The sequence below is a fragment of the Labrus bergylta genome, chromosome 5 (genome assembly GCF_963930695.1).
Source record: "Labrus bergylta chromosome 5, fLabBer1.1, whole genome shotgun sequence".
In the NCBI taxonomy this organism is placed as follows: domain Eukaryota; kingdom Metazoa; phylum Chordata; class Actinopteri; order Labriformes; family Labridae; genus Labrus; species Labrus bergylta.
In genome coordinates this window covers 31,658,713-31,679,600 of record NC_089199.1, presented here as the reverse complement: position 1 = coordinate 31,679,600, position 20,888 = coordinate 31,658,713, and the positions used below count along the sequence as shown (strand labels likewise).

Sequence of the window (20,888 nt, the reverse complement as noted above, 5' to 3'; positions counted from 1 at the left end):
ACAGAAGAGTTTAATTCATAGAGGGGGCGGGACATTGTTGATTGACAGACAGACAGTCACCATGGTTACTCACTCTCAGCTGCCTGCTGCTTTGTAACGTCGTTTAGTGTAATCCCTATAAATTCAGTTATCACAACAGGTGAGCTTCAGGTGGAGAAGCTTGATAAGTAACTTTTAAAAACTGAGAGAGAGCAGAAAACACCGACAGCAACATTTGAAACACCGGGGTTATATCTCCCCTCACTGTCTGTCTGAGCTCCTCTCTGTCTGACTCTCTGCAGACTGTTAACGTCTCTCCGGCTCCTTAAACGGTTTCGCTCTCCGAGATGTAAACTTAACTGTGCACACTATGCAGAGAAGTTAACTGTTGCTCACGCCGTGTCGGTTTGGAAAAATATTAGTGGAAATATGATATGGAGAGGTTTTTGCGGACTTTACTTTAAGTTTCGTTTTCACCGCTGCGGAGCAAAAGAGGGGGAGGGGGAGACGCGTCTGTGTCGCAGCATAAACTGCAGCATGAGAGAATAAACACATAACCCCGGTTATACGATCTCCCTGCTTTGGCAGATCGTCAGCACGTTAAAATCCTTCACGATCTAAGATCGTTATATCGCCCACCACTAGCTGGTAGCTGATGAAGCTGAAATGAAACCTCGACTGAGAGGTAAGATAATGGATATATTGTTTTAAAAGAATATGAGCTTATATGAGGAGAGTCATCACAGTCATAAAGGTTTCTGCTGGAAACATTGCTTATTTTTATGCAACTATATTTTTTAAAACTATACTATGTAAGACGACATGATTTTATTACTAAACACAATATACTGTATGATCAACAGTATGGATTTAGAAACAACAGGACCACCTCAATGGCACTCATAGAATTTGTAGAAGAGATCACAACAGCCGTCGAAAACAAAGATTATGCCGTAGGAGTTTTCCTGGATCTTCAAAAAGCATTTGACACAGTTGACCATAACTTATTACAAATAAAACTACAGAAATATGGAATCAGAGGAGTTGCACTCACTTGGCTCATCAGTTACTTAGACAACAGATATCAATATGTTCAAATCAATCATGCTCAATCACAACAGAAGAAGTTAAAGTGTGGAGTTCCCCAAGGTTCAGTGTCGGGGCCATTATTATTTCTTCTGTACATCAATAACATATGTGAAGTCTCCTGTATTTTAAAAACTATTTTATTTGCAGATGACACAAATTTACTATGCTGTGGGGACAATCTGGAAAAACTTTTAGATACAGTGGAAAATGAATTAAAGAAACTGAAGAGTTGGTTTGACTCAAATAAACTAACATTGAACTTAAGTAAAACCAAATTTATAATCTTTGGGAACCGATCAACTGGCTTGACCAAGAAACTTATGATTAATGATGTGGAAATTGAAAGAGTGGCTGAAATAAAATTTCTTGGAGTTATTGTAGACAATAAATTATCCTGGAAATCACACATACAATACATGAAGGCAAAAATATCGAAATCTATTGCAATTGTATTTAAAGTGAAAGGGCTGTTAAATCAACAGTCACTTTACACGTTGTACTGCTCCCTAATACTCCCATATATTAGTTAATGTGTGGAAGTAACTACAAAACAAATACAGAACCAGTGTTCATTCTCCAGAAAAGAGCCATAAGAATTATAACTAACTCCAACTACAGAGAACCAACCAACCCACTCTTCATCAAACTGAAAACACTGAAACTTAACGACTTGGTCAACTTTAAAACCACTCAAATCATGTACAAAGTTAAAAATGATCAGATACCGAACAGTATCCAAAAGTTTTTTCAGCAGAGGGACAGTAAACACAATCTCAAAGGAATATTTATGTTAAAAAAACCAGCAGTAAGGACCAACATGAAACTACACTGTATTACAACGAAGGGTGTTGATTTATGGAACAGCTGCAGTGATGAAATTAAAACATGTAAAACATTAGGACAGTTTAAAGACATTTTCAAGAATAACATATTTAACAAATATAAAATTGAGCAGTCAATGGGAAAAATTGAATCAATATCAGTTGTAAGGTCTGTACCGTCTACCAATTGATGTGTGTAATACATTATATCCAGTAGCGGAGCGAGTGTGGGGGCAGAAGGTGCGGCCGCCCCAGGCCCACTGTTGTCTTAAGGGGCCCACTTTGAGCCAAATTTAACATACATTTTGTTATTTAGTTGAATTTTCAAATAAAGTTAGTTTGACTAGGTCTGAATCTCTCTTTTCTTTTGCCGCAATCAAGACACACAATGTATTTTGTAGAGCAGAGAGGGGCCCCCCTCTACTGCCAAGGGGGTTCTCAACTTCGGCAGCAAACAGCACCAGCGGGGTGCTGTGGCCTGTTTGTAATGTCATTGATTCCACCTCTTAGCACCCCCTTTGCTGGGCCCCCGCTGCTGTCTGGAGTTTTAAAAACCTTGTCGTCTGTCTGCTTTATTTCTGTTTACCTCGCAGTTTTTCGTAACATTAAAAGTGTAAAAAACTAAATAAAAAATGTTTTCTCATTGACAACTCAACCCTCAACAACTCAACCTGGTCCTGACCATTGCTGTCACTCTGTTTACAAAGTTTGTTGTCGTGCGTGGGTTGATAATGTGTGGTTTTATTGTATTGTCTGTTTGGCTGGATGAGCGTCCAACTTCACTGAATGTTAAACTGTAGTTGCCTTCAATCATTGATTTCCCGTCCGGTTAATTAACTCTGCTTTACTTGTTTAAACGGTGGAATATGCACACAGACATATCAGCACTTGTTCTGCTTAAACATCAGCAGGTCACTCACTGATAAGTCCCTGTCACTGTAATAGCACCCTTTGTAATCTGCAGCGGCATTTCTCTTCGTCCCGCCCCGTCTTGTATCTCCATACAGCCGATATTATACCATAAATTCTATACTATATTACTATATAGGCTACAGCATATGCTATATAGCCTATAGACAGTTTAAGGGCCCACTATTGGTCCCCGCCCCCTCTGCAATGAGCCATAGGCTACGCGCCTGATTATATCTGTTGCTTTTGTTACTTCATTATCTGTATTATTCAACTTTATTTTTGAAAGCTTCATCTTGGATTCATTTATTAAGCTAAAAAGATAAAAAGGGTAGGACTGGATATGTTATTTAACTTCATCCTACACCTTTTTCGAACATGGACTGGTTAAGGAAAAAAAATCGAGCCACTGCAGAAAGTATGCTTTGATTGCTGTTTGCTTTGTTTGTAATGTATATTTTATTTTATTTTAAAAACATGTTCGAAAAAAATAATAATAATAATGTTTGACATTGTATTGATGTTGCTTATGTTTTAAAAAAAAATCAGAATTCATGTTGTGAATGGTCTGAACCACTGGGCTTTATACTAGCAGAATTTATATAAAAATAATAATTGTATCCAACCTTTTCCAATTTGTTCATTACTTGTGAATAACATTCGGTTCCAACTGAAAAAGGCTCTGAGACCCACTTTTGGGTCCCGACCCATCTGTTTAGAAACACCACATTTTCCCAAAAGATGCAGAGGGCCCCCAAATGACTAAATCTGCCACTGGTTATACATGTGGGGCTGATGTTCCCTACACAAACCAAACTGTCACTGGGATTTAGTGAGCATTATTGTTGCCATAGTAACAAAGGGATCAAACCCAAAAACAAAGCAGCATAGGGGCTAACGGTCTGAAAACCACAACTATTGCTGAAGATGATCCCAGCTCACTTTGTTTAGTTTGCTAAACCTAGTTCGCTTGAATTAATGCTTTTTACTTTGAACCCAGCAGAGGGAGACGATCACCAAGAAACCTGAACTAACAAAAGTCATCACTGTTTCAGTTCCAGGAAATAACAAGAAGGGGAGGAGAAACTCTGAGCTGATACGGGTTTCCAAGAAACCAAAGTGAAAGTGTTCTGAGAGTCAGAGATTAGACTCCATTTTGAGTGGACAGAGCAGAAGGACAAAGACGTGTGAGACAGGGTGAGTTTAATTCAACATTATTATGACTTTACTGTTTAAACCTCTGGTTCATCAGTTAATGAAGCAGGTTCATGCTGAGTAATACTTTAAAACTGATCACATACAGAGCAGGATCAGCTCTGTGAATGTGGACTACTTCCTCTTTTCAAAACACATTTTGTGTACACACTCACACACACACACACACACACACACACACACACACACACACACACACACACACACAACTTCCTGCGACTCCCGTTTCTGAGCTCCCCTGAATGCAGCATGCTAACAGCGCGTTCCCTGAGTAACAGCAGAGAGAGAGACATGCCCAGAAAAGTGAAGTCAACTAAGCAGACTACTTTATTTTCTGATGCTTCTTACGGACTTTTATTAATGTGTGTGTCTGTGAGACACAACCACACACACCCAGACCTCCACTGGTGAGGGTGTGTGTGTGTGTGTGTGTGTGTGTGTGAAGTGACATTGATCAGCGTGGCGCTGTTCTCAAAGTTGAACGTCTTTCGACTGATAGCGTTTGAGTGCAGTGACTAAAAACAGCTGACACCGAGGGCGTTTTAGCGCCCAGGAAGCTGAACTACATTAGTTTTGTATTTCAGCTGGATGTCAGCGTGGTACTGTAATCTCTGTTCACTTTAAATCTAAGCCTGCTGTACTGGTTGTGCCTGTTAGTATTTATTTTCACATAATCATTCACTTGAATCATTTTGTGGATATATCATTTTAAATCTGTCGACCATCTAAGGGTCATTGGTTTAGGTCTGTGTGGATGTAACAGTTTGTGTAAGACTCTCATAGCAGCAGATCTATTTTTGGAGAGGAGCCGAGTGTATGTTGTGAGCTTAAATGACTTCAATGTAGATATCTGACAGTTTCAAGTGAAGGTAATGTCACCTCTCTAGCCTTTTAGAAGTCTTCCCAAATGGTAAAAGAATTTGTAGGCTGTACCAATGTTGTGGCAAGACTCAATGTCTTGTTATTGGCATTATTCAGGGCAGATCAGACGGACAAATCATGTTAGGATCAAAACAAACTGCACTGAGGTGCTGCATCAGGTACTTAGACAGACAGGAAGGAAGAGAAAATCAAATGAAGGATCACATCAGGTAATGAGATGTGGACACTTGACCATCTCCGTCTTTCACATTTTTCCTGCTTGTGTCTCACCTGTTTGTTATTTTGTCCTCAGGTTGTTTTACCTGCATGAACGTCTTTTATTGTCCTCTGATCAATCTGGAGATCAGAAGATGAGTGATCAAGGAGACAAAGAGGAGGACAGAGCAGAGTCTCCTCTGTCCAGCTGTCTCTCTATGAAGAGTGACTGGTCTAAAGGTCTTCCTCCAGCCTTCAGTAATGAACCAGGACCCTCAGATCCACAGTAAGAGAACTTTTTTTAATCACCAAACTGTCAAACTAAAAAAAAAGAGTCCTGAACACCATAATGTGTTGATTTTCTTGTTTTTAATCATCAACCTGCACACAGTGATCATACAGAGAAAGTCACTGAACTCATAACAACATACTAAGGATTATATATATGTATTATATGTTTATAGATCAGATAATATGATTTCAGTATTGACTCTTTGGTTGTGTATCTAGTCGTCTTCTCTGTGATTCTGCAGGAAGAAGTCTTTTAAACTGATCCTGAAGTTTAGTGAGATCTGCTGTGATCGTTTTCTTTCAATCATTTTTTCTGTTGTGTCCACTCTTTGTTTGTCTTTTTTTATTTTTTCTAACATGACTACACAATGAGATCTTTTTTTTTTTCAAAACTTTTCCCTCAAGAGGTCATAATAATTAATTTACAGAAAACTGTAGGATATTGTTCCATAAATAAACCTTGTTGAACGCTCTTTTGATTGAAAGAGTCCTTTATTAAAGTTAAAGAGAAACAAGTGGAGTCGGGCAGAGAGCTCGCAAGCTAGGAGTCTCTGCTTCACAACTTTCCCTGCAGGCTGAGAGCTCGACTACCGTACTGTAGCTGGTAGGAGAGCAGACTCCACAAAGAGAAAACAGACTAAAAGGGTGACAGAGCTGAACAGTAACTGCAGGTTTTGGACTTCGCTGAACACAATAAAAACTGTCACGCAGGAAGACAGTGTAAACTTTATTTTCTCTCTGAGAGACCTTCAAAAACACAGCGCGTCTTATACCAGAGCAACTTATATTTCAGATTTTACGGTACTTATTTTTTTAACTCATGACACAGCTCCTGCACATGCTCAGTGTGCAGGTCGTGACACAGCTCCTGCACATGCTCAGTGTGCAGGTCGTGACACAGCTCCTGCACATGCTCAGTGTGCAGGTCGTGACACAGCTCCTGCACATGCTCAGTGTGCAGGTCGTGACACAGCTCCTGCACATGCTCAGTGTGCAGGTCGTGACACAGCTCCTGCACATGCTCAGTGTGCAGGTCGTGACACAGCTCCTGCACATGCTCAGTGTGCAGCTCTCTATAAAGCTGATTAATAACTTTTCAAAGGTCTCAGGTCTCAACCTAAATATTAAACACTTTGAACTTATGGCTGTTAAAGATTGTAATGTTCCCCATATTTGTAATAATCCAGTGAATCAGCAGGTCACATACCTGGGAGTAGTTATCACCAAGGAGCAAAATATAAAGTGCACCTTAAATTTGAATCCCATCGTTGATAAAACTCTTGTTTACAAAAGAGATTTATCTCTGAGACGAAGGACCTTTCTTTCAAAAGGTGAGGGCATTTCCAGACTCACTAATCCGGCTCTATCTTTGGATGTTGACTAAAATGTAACCAAAAGATTTGATTATACGTTGTTTAACTTTCTGTGGAAAAACAAAATACATTATGTTAAAAAGAACGTGACAATAAACACGAGTCAATGTGGGGGCTTGAACTTTTTAGACTTCACAGCTCTTAACATTCAAAGTGAACAAGCTGAGACATTTTAAATAACCCAACATCTCTATGGAATATGATTCCTAATGATGTGGATTTCCTTGTTGTTGGTATGTTTGATGAAGAAATTTGCCGTTGATTCTGACTTGCTTTCAAAGAGTATAATTTTATTTAAGCAAGAAACAGAGTCACTGGTCACGTCTGACCAGGAGGATCAAGAAGCTAAATAATGATCTCCCCGAACATACAGAGACAATCGCCTATATGCATCTAAACGTCTGCTTTTCATCATGGGTCAAAAAAAACATCATGTAACACATCCATATTTGGCAATACTCCTACACAACACCTCAATGTAAACATTCAACTTGAGGGGACTCCTAAATCTCCTTCAGATACAAATCTCTCCAGATGTACACGTTATAAACTTAAAGGAGCAGTATATTATCTCTGTCCTAGTTACGTCAGAAACTTCACTAATTATGTTTTTTCTAAAGTTGGTGGCCTGGAATTTTATTACTGTTATTACAACTATAATATCAGTAAAATCCCGATCAAACTATCCAACTTCCATAAACAGATACTCTTGACTTGGTCTCTCATCTTGAAACATAGCTTCTCTCCACACAGATATTACATCTGGAACAATAAGGACATTCTCTACAAAAATGAATCCCTGTTTTTTGAAAACTGGTTGAAAATAACATCACACTTGTAGGTCAGTTATTGGACTCAGATGGTAGACTCTATGGTTACACAGACAGACTTCTGCACATGCTCACTGCGGAGGACATGGCACACCTTTTTAAAATGTTTTGTGTCTTTATTTGATTCAGTCCACCACTGGTTTCTAAATGTCAGTGTCAGTTTTCACGGCTTTATGATTTCCCTTATCTCCACAGAATAACAAAGGGGTCTGTTTCTGTGGAGGAGCAGCTGTCCAGCTGTGCTTTGTGTCAGTGTGTCCCAAGAGATCCAGTTTCTACCAGATGTGGACACTGGTTCTGTAGACAGTGTCTCACCTCATACTGGGACCAGTCTACTTCATCAGGAGAGTCCTCCTGTCCCCAGTGTGGAAAGCGATCTAAAATAAGAGGAGGACTGCAGATATCCAGTAAGTCCAGCACTGTAATAAGTAAGACTGAAGTCATTGTGTCTAAAAACAAGACAGAGCAGTTAGTATTTTCATTGATATATAGTTAAATGAAACATTTACATTTTATCTGATTCTTGCTGTCAGTTTATATTCAGTATATTTTATTTCTCTTGTAGCAGCACACATTTATTACAGGGATGTTTTTGTGTCATGCAGTTTGCTTAATGTGTAATAATGAAAATTGTTTATTTGATCATTTTATAAATCCAGTCTCAGGATATGTTTCTTCTCTTTCAGCAGATAGAGGTCTGCAGGAGGTTACAGATGAACTTAAGATCAGTCTGAGGAAGAGATGTGAACATGTGACTGAAGGAAGTGATGAAACAGGAAGTAGAACCCTCCTCAACAGGATCTACACTGAGCTCTACATCACAGAGGGACAGAGTGAAGAGGTGAACACCCAACATGAGGTGAGACAGCTTGAGACAGACTCTAAAAAGAAGACCCTCCATGAGACTCCAATCAAGTGTCAGGACATCTTTAAAGCCTTACCCGACCAACAGAACCAAAAGACAGAAGCTCAACCCGACCAACAGAACCAAAAGACAGAAGCTCAACCCGACCAACAGAAACCCATCAGAGTGGTTCTGACAAACGGCGTCGCTGGTGTTGGAAAAACCTTCTCAGTGCAGAAGTTCACTCTGGACTGGGCAGACGGCTCAGAGAACCAAGACGTCAGTCTGGTGATCCTGCTTTCATTCAGGGAGCTGAACGTGATCAGAGATGAGGAGTACAGTCTTCTTGAGCTGCTCCGTGTTTTCCATCCAACATTACAGAAGGTCACAGCAGAGACGCTCGCTGTCTGTAAACTGTTGTTCATCTTTGACGGCCTGGATGAAAGCAGACCGTCGTTGGACTTCAAAAACAGGAAGGTTGTGTCTGATGTCACAAAGAAATCACCGTTAAACACACTGTTGACAAACCTCATCAAGGGGAATCTGCTCCCCTCAGCTCTCATCTGGATAACTTCTCGACCTGCAGCAGCCAATCAGATCCCTCCTTCATGTGTTGACAGGCTAACAGAAGTACGAGGCTTCACTGACGCCCAGAAGGAGGAGTACTTCAGGAGGAGGTTCAGTGATGATGAAGATCTGTCCAGCAGAATCATCTCACACATCAAGACATCCAGGAGCCTCCACATCATGTGTCTGATCCCGGTCTTCTGCTGGATCACTGCCACAGTTCTGGAGCACATGATGAGCACAGAGCAGACAGGAGAGCTGCCCAAGACCCTGACTGACATGTACTCACACTTCCTGCTGGTTCAGACAAAGAGGAAGAAGAACAAGTATGATGAGGGACGTGAGACAAGTCCACATGAGCTGATGGAGGCTGACAGGGAAGTTCTTCTGAAGCTGGGGAGGCTGGCGTTTGAACATCTGGAGAAAGGAAACATCATGTTCTATAAAGAAGACCTGGAGCGTTGTGGTCTGGATGTCACAGAGGCCTCGGTGTACTCAGGAGTTTGTACAGAGATCTTCAAAACAGAGTGTGTGATCCTCCAGAAAACAGTCTACTGCTTTGTTCATCTGAGCGTTCAGGAGTTCCTGGCTGCAGTCTACATGTTCCACTGTTTGACAAACAGGAAGAGAGGTGGAGTGAAGGCTTTCCTGAAAAACATAATTTTTCAAACTCCTGAAAGTGATGACTCATCCCTGGATGTCTTCCTGAGGAGTGCCATGGAGAAATCCCTGAAAAGTAAAAATGGTCACCTGGACCTGTTTGTTCGCTTCCTTCATGGCCTCTCTCTGGAGTCCAACCAGAGACTCTTAGGAGTCCTGCTGGGTCGGAGAGACAACAGTCCAGAAATGATCCAGAGAGTCATCAACAACCTGAAGGAGATGAACAGTAAAGATATCTCTCCTGACAGAAGCATCAACATCTTCCACTGTCTGACAGAGATGAACGACCTCTCAGTCCATCAGGAGATCCAAGAGTTCCTGAAGTCAGAGAACAGATCAGTGGAGAAACTCTCTGAGATCCACTGCTCTGCTCTGGCCTACATGCTGCAGATGTCAGAGGAGGTTCTGGATGAGCTGAACCTGTATAAGTACAAGACATCATACCAGGGACGACTGAGACTGATTCCAGCTGTGAGGAACTGCAGGAAGGCAGAGTAAGTCCAGATGTGATTAAATATGAGTCAAAATAAGTTTAGTTCTTCAAATATATACTATACAATATCTAGGTTTTTGAAAACAGTGTTTATCTGAAATATTAACAAACAAAGAGAGAGAGAGAGAGAAAGAGAGAGAGGGAGAGAAAGAGAGAGAGAGAGGGAGAGACAGCGAGAGAAAGAGAGAGAGAGACAGAGAGAGAGAGAGAGAGAAAGAGAGAAAGAGAGAGGGAGAGAGAGAGAGAGAGAGAGAGAGAGAGAGAGGTATCAGTTCTCCTGGTAGTCTAAGTCTATAGCAGCAGAACTAGGATCTGGTCTACACCAGCGTCAGCCCTAACTATAAGATTTATCAAAAAGGAAAGTTTGAAGTCTATAATTTATTCAAACTTATTTTATTGTTTTCTTAACAACAACGCAGTGACAATCAGAGACAGAGACAAACGTTCACACACACACACACACACACACACACACACACACACACACACACACACACACACACACACATACACACACACACACACAGCTGAAACAGTTATAATCATGACAGTTGGTTTTAAAACCTGTACAGTGTGATATTACCTCACACCACGCTATTGAGCCACCTTGGATCACCGCGGCAGCCCTAATTACAACCCCATTAACCAAAGACTGGGATAATGTTGAATGCTGATTTAAAGGTTAACTCCTGCACACGGTCTATTAAGTAAATCAAGAATATTTCTCTTTGTCTTGATTTAAACCGCTCGGACATTTTTGTTTTCCTCCTTCATGGACTCGAGCCAACGTCACGAGATTAAAGTCTGACGAGTTGTGTTAGCGTGCGTGGAAAGGGACATTTGATTAGTTTTTCTGTCCTCACTTTATGCTGATGTAAAGGGTTAAAAAAACGTGTATATAATTCATTAAAATGTGTATCGTCTAAAGCTAAAAACAAAGGTTATCAAAAAGTTAAAAATGGATGACAAGATTTGAAAACTGTGTTAAAAGTCATTGGGACAGTCAGAACAAATGTATTGAGTTAAAAATAGACCCCAACATATCTTTTTATGTTTATGTGTCTAAAATATCTGTTTAGAGCCGAATTCCAGTGCACTGAACTTGTTACTATTGCAATCCTCAATCAGGTCACTAGAGGGCGCATAGCGCTCGTGAGGAGCATAATACCCCAAAGAGAGGCAAGTTCTGCAGAATAAATCCTGCAGCCGAGCTGAACACAGCTAAACTGTGTTGCTTCTTTGTATTTACATCCAGAAACTTCTTCTCTGGCACCACTAGGCCAGGTCGGGGGAGCAACACTGACAGTAGAAGAACTTAAAGTAACACCATTAACCAGATGAGATGAGATGAGATGAGATTCAACTTTATTGTCATTACACATATACAAGTATAGAGTAACGAAATGAGGTTTGGCATCTCACCAGAAGTGCAAATAAGCAGAAAGTGCAAGAGTCTGTGCTATGTACAGTAATTGAGTGCAAGAGTCTGTGCTATGTACAGTAATTCTGTGCTATGTACAGTAATTGCAAAATTTACAGATGTAGACAAAAAAAGTGAATTATTAGGTAAATCTGGATGGCTGGATTAATGGGATGCAATAAATATAAATAAATGCTATAAATAAGTAATGCTACAAAATAAGTGTGTTCTTAGGATTATAATATACAGATTAAGATGCAGTGAGCATGCTATACTAATAATATACAGATTAAGATGCAGTGAGCATGCTATACTAATAATATACAGATTAAGATGCAGTGAGCATGCTATACTAATAATATACAGAATAAGATGCAGTGAGCATGCTATACTAATAATATACAGATTAAGATGCAGTGAGCATGCTATACTAATAATATACAGATTAAGATGCAGTGAGCATGCTATACTAATAATATACAGATTAAGATGCAGTGAGCATGTTATACTAATAATATACAGATTAAGATGCAGTGAGCATGTTATACTAGTTTACAGATAATATAAAGAATATGGATATAATATGAACATACTATAATACAATACTACAGATGGATGAGAGATGTGTGTGTGTGACCAGGAGGAGTGGTGGGGGGATGATGGGTGTGAGGTGATATGGAGGGGAAAGGGGGGTCAGCAGGGTGCGGAGAGAGAGAGGGAGAGAGAGAGAGAGACAGAGTTCAGAGTTCGGGGGGTAGAGTTCAGTAGAGAAACAGCTCTGGGGAAAAAGCTGTTCCTCAGTCTGCTGGTTCTGGTCCGGAGGCTTCTGAAGCGCCTGCCGGAGGGCAGGAGGGTAAACAGTCTGTGGGCAGGGTGGGAGGAGTCTTTAAGGATGCCATGAGCTCGCCGCAGACAGCGTGTTCTTTGGACATCCTCAATGGCAGGAAGTGGACACCTTGTGATGCGCTGGGCGGTTTTTACCACCCGCTGTAGCGCCTTACGGTCTGCGACAGAGCAGTTTCCGTACCAGACTGAGACACTGCTGGTCAGGATGCTCTCGATCACACAGCGGTAGAAGTTCATCAGTACAGCTGAAGACAGGTGGTGTCTCTTCAGTGTCCTCAGGAAAAAGAGGCGTTGATGAGCCTTCTTAACCAGACTGGAGGTGTTAGTGGACCAGGAGAGGTCCTCTGTGATGTGGGTCCCCAGGAACTTGAAGCTGGAGACACGTTCAACAGCCATCCCGTTGATGTGAATGGGGTTGTGCGTGCTTCCTCTTTCTCTCCTGAAGTCCACGATGATCTCCTTCGTCTTGCTGTTGTTGAGGAGCAGGTTATTGTCAGCACAGCAGGCGGCCAGATGCTGTACCTAGATTGCAGCTAAATGAGTTAGCCTACATGGCTACAATGAAAACTCGCTCCAGCCTCAAAATAGTAAAGTTAAAGATCTAAAATAAACTTTTTTCTCTGTTAAAAAGCGAGACAAAGAGCATGTCAGTATTTTCTTTAAATGTTGAAACATTTCCTGTCATTAATAGCCTATTACTTGAATACTATAAGCCTTGATTTGATATTATGTATGATGTAATGATGTATACTCAGGGTCTGAAATGAACAACCGCCAAACGCCTAGATTTTCTTTTTGAAGAGTACATTTCAGAGGGCTATCCGCCACAGGGCGGGTAAATGTTTTACCCATCATTCATGTATAACTATGCTATACTTTATTTAAAACTAGGCTACAAGTATGAAGCACATTTGATGCAGCTGCAGCTACTTTTCCCTGCTCCTCTCTCTGCTGTCTTCATGACGGAGCATCGCTGAGACACACACACACACACACACACACACACACACACACACACACACACACACAGTTTTACTTTTAGTGCAACAGAACACAGTGGATCCTTGATCCATACGGCCGTGTGTTGGGAACAAACGTGATCTGGTCACTTTTTCCGTTCACTGTCACCGTGTCTGCAGCTAACTTAACGATAGCGACGTCATCTCACAGCCTGCTGTAGTCTGTGAACATCTCAACACAGACTCTGTTAAACTGTGCTGCGTTATACACACTGATCATATAGTTCACACTAAATGCACGCTCCACTTCTCAATTACATCACAGGGACCAGGAGCAGTCAGACACACACACACACACACACACACACACACACACACACACACACACACACACACTCACACACACACGTTTACAAGTGATAGAAATGTTTGTTAACTAAAGTGAGTTCAGATCAGCTGAACCTCTGATGTGATTGAACACAATTTGTCAAAATATTAAGACATTCCTTTAAATAACATATTATGTACCATTAATGTCATGACAGGTTTTTTAACTGTGGACTGTCAGAGACTCACTGTGAAGTCGTGGCCTCAGCTCTGAAGTCCAACCCCTCCCATCTGAGAGAGCTGAACCTGAGTCACAACGAGCTGCAGGATTCAGGAGTGAAGCTGCTGTGTTCTGGACTGCAGAGTCCAAACTGTAGACTGGAGACTCTGAGGTAAGACAACAGGTTTAATTTCTCTGTTCAGATTCATATGATGTGAAACTAAACTGTAGACTTCAGGCTGATAATCAAATGATCCACACTGAGCATCTTAATGCTGAAGTCCATTTTCTTCTTCTGTGGTTTTATCCACAGAGTGGTAGCAATTTAAAGCCTTACATTTTAAACCTAAATATATAAAAACATAACTTGTTGTATATTTCACTCTTTACCACCTGAACAGCTGATTTTTAGATAAATTATGAATAATTAAACAAAGAAAAACAATCATTCCAATTTCAACCATCAGACGTAAAAATAAAGTCAAACACTTGTTTTGTCTGAGATGTTTGTGACACTGTGAGATTCTGAAACTGTCAAAGGAAAGTTTAAATTGAAGACTCTTTGATTGAATGTCTTCTCTATAACTAGAATAAATATTACAGATGTTTACTTAGTTCACTTTTCGTTGCAGACGATCGTCTTTTTTGGGGGGTTAGGGTTAGGGCTAACTCTTATCTTAGGGCAGGGATGTCAAACATACGGCCCGACAGCAGGTTTCATCTGGCCCGTGAGACGTTTTGGGAAGAAGGAGGAAATGTATTGAAAAATATATATTTTTTTTTTTTATAAATTACATTTTTGTAATACTTATTTTCCCTGAATTGTATTAAAACCTATAATGAGCAACGTAAAGGTTGATATCATGATACTAAAATTAATCAAACGGGGCACTTTGAACGATTTTCTCAGCAGGGAGTATCATGAAAAAGACGAGTGGCCGAGCTCCTGCATTACGCTGGTAATACATCACATCAGAAAACAGGCTGAACACCTGAGAGAGGTGACACAGAATGCAGGTTTTCAAGAGAGATCGAAGGAGCGATATTTCTTTAGTTTTATTTGCTCACAAGTTGCCAGAATTTTATCAAAGCTACGTGACTTAACGACAGGAGGCGCTGCACTGCGTGCATCATGACGGTCTTCAGTTCTTCACACTTCTTACCAGTTTCTCCTGTCTTGACTGATGGAAAACAAAAGTTTTACTAATGATAACAAAGCTTCCTATGGAGTGAGCCACAAAGAGCAGCTCGTGCAAATAAAAAACAATCCTCTCTGTCCTGCGTAACGGCCCAGACCGTCTCCTCACATCCAGTGTAGTTTGTGGACACCGGCGTTGAGCCTGATGATAGACTTATTTTACCTCTGGTTATTGTAAAAACAGTAAATTAAAATGAATATTAACTGATTTTATTTACAGATGGTTCATTTTTAGGTCACCCAGAGGTGAACGTGTTGATCACCTAAAAGTTTCAGTGTGACATCACTTCTAAATGCAGTAGCCTGCTGTTGTGCCTTTATCACCAGCTTTAATCAGACTGTAAAAATATAACTATTACTGAACATTTCATTCTTATCTGAAAACAATATCACACACAGGCTGTCCGATCATACAGAGGTCCGCTGGTTTAACTGTGGAGCAGCGCTAAAATGCTTCCTAGAAATTGTGCACGGAGATGGCACAGATTCACGGTGCATAAAAAGTCAGTGACAGAGTTAGATCACGATATTGCGGACACGTAGAAGAACAGACTGCCAGACTCATATCAAAAGTGGTTTAACTGAGTTTACTTAGTTAAAGAAGTTGAACTCCACACGGAGCTGATCAGACTGCAGTGATCAACGCTGAAGGAGAAATTCAAGTCTGTTGGTTTGGAAACATTTGATGCCTGACAGTGAAATACCTGAAGATGACTGTTTACATCAAAGACACTCTGTGTGTTTGTGACAACATATTCATGTGAGCAGGTTTAATCTGTGATGAACCTTAACGAGTGACAACTGTGCTGTGGCCTGACACACACACATCTAAAGTCTCTCTCTCGCTCTCCCTCTCTCTCTTTCACTCTCTTTTTCTCTCTCTCTCTCTCTCTCTCTCTCTCTCTCTCTCTCTCTCTCTCTCTCTCTCTCTCTCTCTTGCGCATGCGTGAGTGTTTGCTGAGCGGTAGGAGAGTGTGTTGGAGTGGATGAGGTTTCGTCTTTTTTTCCATTAAGGTTTGAGAAACTGTTTCTTTTCACTGGTGATAGTTTACACACTGTTCACACGTCTTTCTAATCACTATCGGGGTTCACGGGGGGTGATCGGTGTGCTGCACGGCAGCAGCCGGTAGCCTACCTGGCTGTGTGTCATGGCAGGTAGCAGGCCCAGTGCCAATGCTTCTGGGGGTTTCACAAACCTCTCCCGTCGGCACGGAATTAAAGTACCGGTCGGCGTGGAGCACTCAGTGGAGGATTGTAGTCTGGCAGTTGGGGAGGTCGTCGGGTATGATAGTTTAAGGGCTGCGTCCAGGATGAACAGCGCAGTTGTGATTTTTTTGGACTCATTTGAAAAAGTAAACTTTGTTGTTGAGCGAGGAATTGTTGTTAAAAACACGCATGTCATCGTTTTTCCTCTCACTAATCCAGCGAAAAAAATCATACTGTCTAACTTGCCGCCATTTATCAGTGATGAGGTGTTGGAAAGGGAGCTTTCACGTCATGGACAGATTGTGTCGGCAATGAAAATGCTCCTGTCAGGATGTAAATCCAGCAGACTGAAACATGTTGTGTCTTTCAGGAGACAACTCCACATGATCCTAAAGAATGATAGTGATGCACTGAATGTGGTCATGAAATTTAAAGTTGAAGGGTTTGATTACACAATTTTCGCATCAACACAATCTATGAAATGTTTTGGCTGTGGGCAGGAAGGGCACCTGGTGCGGAATTGTCCAGAAAAGGCTCGTGAGCCAGAGGCAGAGGCTGTTTCGAGCACGGAGGATGAAGGGGGTGCAGAGGGGGGGGGGGGGGGGGTCAGGAGGACAGTGAAGGGGTGCAGAGGGGGGGGGGGGGGGTCAGGAGGACAGTGAAGGGGTGCAGAGGGGGGGGGGTCAGGAGGACAGTGAAGGGGTGCAGAGGGGGGGGGTCAGGAGAACAGTGAAGGGGTGCAGAGGGGGGGGGTCAGGAGAACAGTGAAGGGGTGCAGAGGGAGACACCAGCTGAGGGGTCTGAAACACAACCGGATGGAGAGTGTGCAACCGCCTCTGCTGAAGCGTTTGAGAATCAGAGTCAGACTAGTGTAGAAGGAGAGGAGCTGGAACAAAGGAACATTGATGAGGTGATACATGATGTTGGGGAAAAAACAGTGGGAGGTGATGAAGATTTGTTTAAAGTGCCAAAATTAAAGAGGAAAGCACAATCTAAAGGAGCGACACCAAAGAAAATGCCTTTAATAAAGGAAAAGACAAGATTGCAAGAAAGTGATTCAGAAGACTTCCCTGACTCGGATAGTGAGAGAGAGTATTCTGATTCATCTATCCCTGATGGTCAGAAGAGCAATGGTTATGATCTTGAGCAAATCTGTAGTTTCCTAGAAGTAACTAAAGGAAAGAGGGATGTTAATGTGGATGATTTTTTTCCAAATCGATCTTTGTTTGTTGCCGCTTCAAAGTGGTTGATGAGAAAGAAGGGTGATACTTGTCTTAAAGACACAGAGGTGTACCGCCTCAGAAAACTGGTGCAGAAGGTAAAGACACTAAGTAAGTCTGTAAGTCAGACTGTGTGTAAACAACACACACACACACACACACACAGACTCACACACACAGACATACACACAGACACACACACACACTCTCTCACACACACACACACAGACACACAGACACTCACAGACACACACGGAGACACGCACACGCACACACACACACACACACAGAGACACACACTCACTCACACACACACACTCAGAGACACACACACACACACACACACACACACACACACACACACACAGGTGTGTAAAGCTCAGTAGAGTATTGGTTGTGTAATCTTGACTGAGGTCAGTAACATGTTGGTGTCTTTATTGACATGAACAGCTGTATGAATGTTTGGATGATGTCTGTAGAAAGCTGACATTTGAATGATCCACAATAACAGAATGACAAAGTCTCTCTACTTATTTTAGGGACACACTCACTTATTGGACCTAGTTATGTTGTTATGTTATCATCTGATTGATCATTCTCTTTATTCACATCTTTTATTCTTTATTCAGTTTGTGGAGCTGCAGTTTGTCAGAGATCAGCTGTTCTTCTCTGGCCTCAGCTCTGAAGTCCAACCCCTCCCATCTGAGAGAGCTGGACCTGAGAGACAACAAGCTGCAGGATTCAGGAGTGAAGCTGCTGAGTGAGGGACTGCAGAGTCCAAACTGTAGACTGGAGACTCTGAGGTCAGTTCTCTTCTTCTCTGTTTGTGTTTTACATCTCATGTGTTTGATTATCAGCTGAAACATTTTCATGTTCACATGTTTCTGACGTCCATGAAGTTTTAGATTGAATGCTGTTCATGTTTATTTTCTTGTTTGAATCTGCATCATAAAAAAATCTGATTTTTACTGAAATAGTTTAAATGGAGTTCTTTAAGTTTTTAAAGTTTCTGATTTTATTAAATGTTCAAAAATGAAGACACACACACACACACACACACACACACACACACACACACACACACACACACACAGAGAGAGAGAGAGAGAGAGAGAGAGAGACACACACACACACACACACACACACACACTCTGACACACACACACACACACAGAGACACACACACACACACACACACACACACACACACACACACACACACACTCTCCCAGGTGTGTAAAGCTCAGTAGAGTATTGGTTGTGTAATCTTGACTGAGGTCAGTAACATGTTGGTGTCTTTATTGACATGAACAGCTGTATGAATGTTTGGATGATGTCTGTAGAAAGCTGACATTTGAATGATCCACAATAACAGAATGACAAAGTCTCTCTACTTATTTTAGGGACACACTCACTTATTGGACCTAGTTATGTTGTTATGTTATCATCTGATTGATCATTCTCTTTATTCACATCTTTTATTCTTTATTCAGATTGAGTTACTGCAGTTTGTCAGAGATCAGCTGTTCTTCTCTGGCCTCGGCTCTGAAGTCCAACCCCTCCCATCTGAGAGAGCTGGACCTGAGTGACAACAATCTGCAGGATTCAGGAGTGAAGCTGCTGTGTGACCTTCAGGAGAATCCAGACTACAGACTGGAGACTCTGAGGTGAGTACAGGGTTGGGTTTAGTCCATCCTGGTCTCTACAGGGTTTCACTAAACACAGTTCAGGATTCGTACAGTCATTAAAAACCTTGAAATGTTTTGGAATTTGAAAATATAATATTTCCAGTCAAAAAGCAGATGCATGGAGTGCTGCATGGGTGTTGTAAATTATTTTGGTAATTAGTTCCTCTGGTGCTCTTCCGTGCGGGGATCCAACTTAGAATTTTTTGAAGAAGTCTGAGGCACTCAGAGGGTTCAGCATAAAAAGCCTTTAATTCATCAGGGCTACAGATTCATAAAAACATGTTTCAGCCATACAGGCCTTCATCAGGGCAGGTACAAAATGGCAGCCAACTACTTCCTTTAACGGTTTACAGCCAGTCACATGATCAGTAGTAGTCACATGGTTTAGTAAAAAGGTTACACATTTAAACAAAGAACGTTAATCATCAAAATGTAAACATCATACCAAGGCAGATGAGAAGTTAGAAGTGACTAAATATACAAACAAATTACTACAAAAGTGCTGAAAAAAAACCAATACACCTAGAACAGTGGTTCTCAATCTATGGTACCACCGGTGGTACGCGGGCTCTCTGTGGTGGTATGCAAAGAAATCTCCACAATATAAAAAACAAACCTGTTCAGCATAAAATGACTTTTTTTTTATTGTCGTACTCTTATCTTATCTGTCTTGTATCTATTGGGTTGTATTTATATCAAATGTGTTTTCCCCTCTAAATTAATCTAGTTTTTGCAACAAACAACTTTAATCTGCTCAATATATGTTCGCGCACAGACATAAACAACAACAGGAGTACGCCCCGCGTTTTGAAAAGTTCCACTCGATATTCTGTTATAGTTCAGTCCTGAATCAACAGCAAGCAGCTGTAGGTCTACATTAACAGATATTCTGTTATAGTTCAGTCCTGAATCAACAGCAAGCAGCTGTAGGTCTACATTAACAGATATTCTGTTATAGTTCAGTCCTGAATCAACAGCAAGCAGCTGTAGGCCTACATTAACAGATATTCTGTTATAGTTCAGTCCTGAATCAACAGCAAGCAGCTGTAGGTCTACATTAACAGATATTCTGTTATAGTTCAGTCCTGAATCAACAGCAAGCAGCTGTAGGTCTACATTAACAGATATTCTGTTATAGTTCAGTCCTGAATCAACAGCAAGCAGCTGTAGGTCTACATTAACAGATATTCTGTTGTTTATTGGAGTTCAGCACACAATCGGCAGCAAGCAGCTGTACATTAACATTTTTAAAACGGAGCCAGGAGAAGCTTCAGTTTTGATGCATGTACGGACAGCGGACCTTATCGCTCCCCCTCCCTCTATCTCTCTCTCTGGAGCTCTGAAGCTGATGTGATTCTGCTCTCTTTTGATGTCTTAGCACTCCGTAGGAGTCGAGAGGGATTTTTAAAAAAAGGCAGTTTTGCTATGTTGAACGCAGAGACTTAGGCTATAATAAAGCGGCGCTGTTTGCACGGAGCCTGCAGATCGGCGCCAGCACTCTCACGCGCTCTCTCTCTCTCTCCCCCGCTCTCTCTCTCTCTCCCCCGCTCTCTCAGGCACGCAGCAATTTTATGAATTAATGAAAAATTAATTGAGAACAGGTTGGAAATATACTTGGGCCCAGGTATCATGTTTGTGTGGGAAACACTGGAGACT

At 41.4% G+C, this 20,888-nt stretch overlaps 2 protein-coding genes across 2 annotated transcripts in view; both read left to right on the top strand.

Moving 5' to 3' along the window:
• The window catches only part of LOC136179321 (NLR family CARD domain-containing protein 3-like), a 94,583-nt gene that overhangs the window by 67,858 nt on the left and 5,837 nt on the right, over positions 1–20,888 (top strand). The gene's annotated exons all lie outside the window — the stretch shown is intronic.
• LOC136179327 (NLR family CARD domain-containing protein 3-like) lies at positions 424–19,215 on the top strand. Its single transcript, XM_065955500.1, has 8 exons — positions 424–664; positions 3,854–3,995; positions 5,188–5,376; positions 7,780–7,991; positions 8,271–10,149; positions 13,919–14,092; positions 18,174–18,347; positions 19,038–19,215. The coding sequence occupies exons 3-8, from the start codon at positions 5,246–5,248 to the stop codon at positions 19,213–19,215; spliced, it is 2,748 nt and encodes a 915-aa protein (XP_065811572.1). The 5' UTR covers positions 424–664; positions 3,854–3,995; positions 5,188–5,245.